The sequence below is a fragment of the Arachis duranensis genome, unplaced genomic scaffold (genome assembly GCF_000817695.3).
Source record: "Arachis duranensis cultivar V14167 unplaced genomic scaffold, aradu.V14167.gnm2.J7QH unplaced_Scaffold_165934, whole genome shotgun sequence".
Taxonomy (NCBI): Eukaryota; Viridiplantae; Streptophyta; class Magnoliopsida; order Fabales; family Fabaceae; genus Arachis; species Arachis duranensis.
Window position 1 is genome coordinate 348,448 of NW_026264258.1, and position 6,962 is coordinate 355,409.

General features: G+C 33.7%; 1 protein-coding gene across 1 annotated transcript; it reads right to left on the reverse strand.

Moving 5' to 3' along the window:
* Positions 1-490: 490 nt before the first annotated feature.
* On the reverse strand, positions 491-3,252 carry LOC107475519 (pentatricopeptide repeat-containing protein At4g39530-like). The gene is made up of 2 exons (XM_016095174.3): positions 2,987-3,252; positions 491-2,896 (listed from the first exon to the last, which is right to left on the reverse strand). Exon 2 carries the CDS (start codon positions 2,825-2,827, stop codon positions 530-532), a length of 2,298 nt encoding a protein of 765 aa, XP_015950660.1. The 5' UTR covers positions 2,828-2,896; positions 2,987-3,252; the 3' UTR covers positions 491-529.
* Positions 3,253-6,962: the final 3,710 nt, after the last annotated feature.

The window sequence follows — 6,962 nt, forward strand, 5'->3', positions numbered from 1 at the left end:
GAAATGAGAAGGAAGATGAGGGAGAGTGAATATTAGAGAAGGGAGAAGAAGAATACAATCATCTAGAGGGGTGAACCTCACTCTGCATCTAGTATGAGTTTTGCTTATATACTAGTCAGCTAACTACTATAACTAACTTGCCACTTGTGGTAATGCCCACTCAACATATACTTCATTTCTTATTTTTTGTGTTATTTCACTTCAAATATTTGGTTAATAAAATTAGGTACACAAACATAATAGCTTATTACTTATATCATTGGAAGTGATAAACTTTTGTATCTGTTATATTTATTGATGAAAACATGAGATAACAAGTTCAATTTTTCCTTTAATTAATTTTGTCATAGAAACATATTCCTTTTTCTAAAATACTGTTTATGTATTATTATGTGATTCCCCTTTTTTTTATAAAAAAAAAAAAGAAAAATCTTTTTGTTATAAATTTACATTAGCTATAAGCTATTATCATAAAATAAAATGCATTTTCTATACAATTAAAAATATGTGGGTAGGATGTAAATGATCCTCAGACTAACCAACTATTTCCTGGATCTTTCCTCACATGACTCTTAGCCATTTTCTCCCTCCATTTAAGGGCTTCTTCCCATTTTCCCTCTGCACTATAAATATTTGAAAGTAGAACATACGAAGCATGATGGCTGGGATTTAATTCTATCATCTTCAGAGCAGATTTTTCTCCAATCTTTGTGTTATTATGATTGCTACATGCACTCAGTAGTGTTCTCCATGATGCTTCACTTCCATCCCTTTTCACTATTTCATAAGCTTCCTCTAGCCTCCCTGCCCTACCATAGGCATCAATTAGGCACGAGTAATGCTCGGATTCTGGCTTAATCTTGTATCTATGAAGCATCAATGTAAAGAAATTCGAAATATCTTCAACATAACCGCCATGACTACAAGCTGATAACAGAGCTAAGAAAGTTACACGGTTAGGCATCAAGCCATTCTTCTCCAACATACTGAAAACTTTTATGGCTTCCAATGCTTTTCCATGATGTGCATATCCGCATATCATGGCGTTATAAATTACTTCATTCGCCTGTTGTTGTTCAACGAAAACTTTCTTTGAGTCCTCCATGTTTCCGTATTTAGCATACATATCTATAATGGAACTTGCAACATAGACATCTTGGTTGTAACCAGACTTGATGGCAAAAGCATGGAATTGTTTTCCCACATCTATTGCTGAAAGCTGCGAACAAGCTGAGACGCATAAAGGAAGGCTATAACTGGTGAAAGTGATTCCATCGGCTAACATCTCTTTGCATAGCTCTAATGCTTCAAATTCCCTCTCATTTTGTTTATAAGTTCCAATTATAGAACTCCAAGAACTATCATCTTTATGAACAATGTCAAGAAAAGCTTTGTAGGAACAATCCACTTGTTTACACTCAGAGTACATGTGGACTAATGCATTGCCAACCAAAGTAAGATGACTTATACTTGATTTCACTATAAGTGAATGGATTTGTTGACCAGCAGTTAAATCCGGATTATTCTTGCAAGACTTCAGAACAGCAACTAGAGTGGCACCTTGAATTTGCGAAGATGTAGTTCTTCGAAGTTCTTGAAACAGTTGCATGGAGAGATCAGATCCCATCTCCAGCTGAGCATAAGTCAAGATCATAGAGTTCCATGCTACAATATCTTTATCATCAATCCTTCTAAACAACTTTTCTGCATCTGCTCGTTCACCAAAACTGCAATAGAGAGACAACAACACACTTGCTATAAAGCAATTGTTTTGATGCCCATATTTTATCATTTGGCCATGCACTTGAACTCCAGTGTTCAAGTCCTCTAATTCAAAACAGGCTTTTAAAGTACTTGATAACACATGCTGCTCAAGCTTCATCCTCTGTCTACATAAATCCTTGAAGATATTCACAGCTTCCTCGCCTCTATTGTTCTTGGTATAGGCTGTAATAATCGAATTACAAAGAAAACTATCCTTTTCCTCCATGTAGTCAAAGATTTTCCTGCAAGAATTTATGTCGCTAAATTCAGCATACAAGTCAACCAGAGTACTGCCAACCACCATATCAACTTCGGCACCAAACTTAAACACCAGCCCATGAACTCCCCTAACTTGGTCCAACAACGAACAACACTTGAACAAGCCAATAAAAGTACTGTGATCAGGTCTCAAGAAATGAACCTCCCTCATTTCACTAAACAACCTCTTCACCACACCAAATTTACCAACTTGAGCAAATCCAGAAACCATGACATTCCAAGCAACAAGGTCCCTCTCCAACAATTCATGAAAGACACAACAAGCACTTTCAAGATCGCTGTCACTGCTAAAGTACATATACATAAGAGAGCTCCCAGCAAACTTGTCCCTCTCAAGGCCACACCGAACCAACAAACCATGAAGCTGCAAACCAACATCCCTCAAACCAGGATCAGCACAAGCGCGGAGCAGTGCAGATAACGTGTACTCATTGGGACTCTCACCAACCTCACGCATGTGATTGAACATGTCAAAGGCTTTTGGGAGATACCCATTTCTAAGATTTGCAGAAATTAAGGTTGTCCAGGTAACAACGTTCTTATGGGGCATTTGGTCGAACAGGTGGTGGGTATAGCTGAATTGACCACATTTTGAATAAAGGCTCAAAAGGTTATTTGCCAAATGCGTCTGCGAGATGCATTGGGTGACTACAAGCTTTGCATGAATTTGTTTGCACTCTGCGAGCGTTGTGGGGTTTGAAGACTTGGCCAATGACAGCAAAAACTGGTGAAGAAGATGAATGGATTTAGTTGGCACACGATGATGGTCAAATAGCACATGCATTGGCCTTTGGACAATTCATCCAAATTTCCACTAAATCAAATTGGTCCCCTAATCACCTGAATATGTGATCTGGATGACAATAAGTTGCGAAGTTAAACATGTAATAATACTCCATCCAATGAATTGGCAACCAAACAAAACATGAAAAAGTAATAGTACCTTCAAATCATTCAAATTTCAGAATGGCCTTAGCTGTTTGGGGCTCTGCCCATCTGGCATCTCAATTTCGATTCAAGAACAATCGGTAACAGCAATGACAGCTAGATTTCAACGGTGCTTGAAATTTTGTCACAGCTCACAAATTTCATGCACCAAAAAGCAAAAGAATTACATTATCAATCGAATAAAAAAAATGAACACGAACAACCAAAAGCAAAGTTGAACGAGAAATAACTGGAACGTACTGAGAGGAGAAGAAGAAGGAGGTGGGGATTGGTGGCGAGGTTCACCGGAGAAGAAAGTAAGTGTTTGTTTTTTGGAGTTAGTGCTTTGGGCTTAAAAATTGTTTTGGGCTCTGCTTATGAAGCCCAATGTAGTTCTTTTTTTGATACACCAATTATCCATAAGTTCTTCGGGATTTTTCTATTAAGTGTGATGTAGTAATAGATATATGATAGCAGACAATATTGTAAATAGGGGTAATACTATGGTGCTGAAGGAGAAAATTTTTAGCAGGTGCTGAAATTAGGAGGCGATGTAGAAAAGTTTACGCGTGTATTTGTTGTCTTCAAAGTTTCAATAATTTTTACAGTGTGCTCACAAATTGATGAAAGAAGAAAGCTAATTAGATGTTATTTTATTTTATTAATGATGATGATTAGGTTGTTGGACTTTTTTTGAAAGTATGTAATATATTATGGGATTAAAAAAGATTGGGTGTTGTGATAAAAAAATATTGTATGGCTCGATAAAATGAATAATGATAATAATAGCACAGTAATTATAAATAATTTCTTGGTACTCACAAAAGAAATTGTTACGATGGGTAACCAGAGATAAATGGGTTGGATTTGTTAGGTTGACCTAATCATTTGAAGAAGGGGACTCTTTGACCGGATTTGCGTCTGGGTGCTTCCGTCCGACTTGTGTATGTATGAGTGAATGAGGGTGGTACCTTCAAAGACACTCCGATACCTAAGTGAGCAAGGGTCTAAGCAGGTTTAGAGAATATTGGAACTTAAGAATACCTGATGGGTGTCAGTGTATTTATAGTGGTGAACTAATAACCACCGTTGGAGTAGTGCCACCTTTTAAGGTGGATAACCGTCTCTTTATCTTAGGAAAGTTGAAATATGACTCTTGGAAATGGGTTAAGAGATTTTAGGGGTAGTTACTTATTTGAATAAGTGTTATCTGCCAGCTATCCATCGAACCCGACTTCTTTAGGAAGGAGTCTGTGTCGAATCCGACTTCTTTAAAGAAAGTCGGTGAGTAGTGAAGGCCAACTTTTGAATTAAACATTTTTTGTTTATTTGAACTTGGACCATAGTGTTGGGTCAGAATAGAAACAGAAATCAAGTCCCAAATAAAGTGTAGAAGGTGTTGTGTTGGTGGTGGTGGCATATACGTTTTTATGCTTATTCTTATTATTGGGTTTGATCAGAAGTCATCCACATGCCACAACTATCTCAAAATGTAAGACCCCACCACTTTACAAATAATAATAATAATGCATCTTCGTTATTTATACAATATTTAGGGTTAATTGCATGTTATATGTAGCCTTTAGATTTTAAAAAATATGCGAAATTTTTTTATTTTAAATGTGAAAATAACTAGACCTTTTAATTAATTTTTTAAAATATTTATTTTAATTAAAATAAGTGTGTAAATTATGCATAGATTTTTTTTTAATCTTTCTTAAATATGCCAAATGATATAAAAAGACACTTATATATAGCTAGGTTCACAAACATCGCTATTTTATGTATGTTTTTTTTAGTAAAAATAGGAACACTTGAAAGTACGACTTTTTAGATGAATATGAGGATATTATGCCATTTGAGTTACAATTTATTAGACTACCTCGTGTGTGTTAGTTATTGTTTGTTTTAGGTATGAACAATATATGAAAATATATTTTATGAAATTAGATTACTCATAATTTATTTAGTACTATTTTAGATTATAAATATTACTTTAATATGACTCTATTATTAATTATAGTTAGTTTTTTATTTATTTTGTTCTTTTTAATAGGATGAATAATTTATATTTTAAAAAAGTTATAATGATAAATATAATATACAACTATCACAATTACAAATTTTAATAGAGGTAAACAAATAATAAAAAAAATTTTGTACACAGAAAAAATAAAGTACAAAAAAAATAGAAGACAAGAGTTCAATTCATTTGGGACTTGATTTTTTTTTTTAGTACCAATAAATTATATATAAACAGTGTGAATATTTTTATCATTATTCATTTTTTTTTAGTTTCCCACGGTATTTCCCAACCCGACAGGTTAAGGACTAATCCGCCGCGGTACTGAGCTCCATTTAAGGGTTTACCACTGGCCAATGGATTGTTGCATGCACAAGGCGGGATTCGAACCCCCGACACTTGCTTAAGCGGACTAGTGAGCTAACCACTAGACCAACCCAATTTGTTTATCATTATTCATTTTATCGGGCTGTACAATGTTTTTATCACAACACCCAATCATTCTTGGACCTGCAAGAGATTATATACCAAACATTTTTGGACTCTCAAAAAAAGTCCAACAACTTAATCATCACCATTAACAAAATCAAACGACATTTAATTAATTGGCCTCTTCCATCAATTCTCTGACACACTGGAAGACTTGTTGAGAACCTTGAAAATAATAAACACACGCGTAAGTTCCTCGACAACGTCACCTAATTTCAGCACCTGCTGAAAATTTTTTCCTTCAACACTATAGCATTACCCGATAAATAGACCATATATTTTGATTTAGTAAGGTTAGTAACCTTTCCAATGCACCGCAAGGCTTGGTTTAGCAGCAACTATGTTTGCTTGCTAGAAGGTACACCGAGTTCAAATTTTGGCTGAAGCTGGGTGTTGGTTAAGAACTCATACTATCCATAGTAGTGTATATGAGTGTGTTGTGTGAGTGCGTGAAACATAGATATACTAAGATTGGAAGTTGTCCAATTCGCTTGACCAAAAAAAAAACCTTTCCAATGAAAATGAGTTTTATTTGCAGTTAACTAAGAATTTAATTTTTAATTTATTCTATTATATAAAAATTGGATTTTTACTTTTAATGATAAAGTTGACGTGGCATGGTTTTAGAGTGTTTTTTGATTTATTTCTTTTAACTCATTAAATACAATTCACTACGATGGATTTATTATATCAACTAATTGATTTGATTAGATATTTAAGTATCACACAATTTAATATTATGTATATCAATTAATTGAATATAATTGTTAAAGTATAATTAGAATCAATTAGATCAATTAGCATTATTTAACATATTTGAATATTTATTATAGGATATTACGTCTTTATTATTTCGATTCTCTTATCACATATAAATACTAGGACTAGCAATGGATAGGGTTTGGAGTCTATCCTAACCCTACCGGCGGGTTAAAAATTTCATTAAAACTCTACCCTACCCTACCCTACACGCAGGTTGACAATCTCTCAACCCTAACCCTACCCGCACCCTAAAGTTATAAACCTTACCCTATTCGTAGAAATATCAAATTTTTTCAAAGTAAATATAAAATTCAATCATTTTGAATTTTATACATATTAATAACATAAAAAATAAAAAATTAATGCTCTAAATTACTAAATTAACTAACTAGTTTAGTGATTGCATACTTATTGTAAGTCATTACATAAAGGATGTCGAGGGTTCAACTCTCACTTCCTTTACTATATACCTAATTTTTATAAAATATGTCATGTTACATATGAGGTGCAAGTAGGGTAGGGTATGAATTGCCAGCCCTATATTAAATACCCTTTTATATTGTATCATTCTACATAATTTAAATACTCACAAATATTTTTTCTACTGCTTTCTCTTATCCTTTCTAATAATAATAAATACAATTTAATTTAGTTAGAAGTTCATTGTTTTATAGTCTTATATATATATATATATATATATATATAATTGTAAAAATAA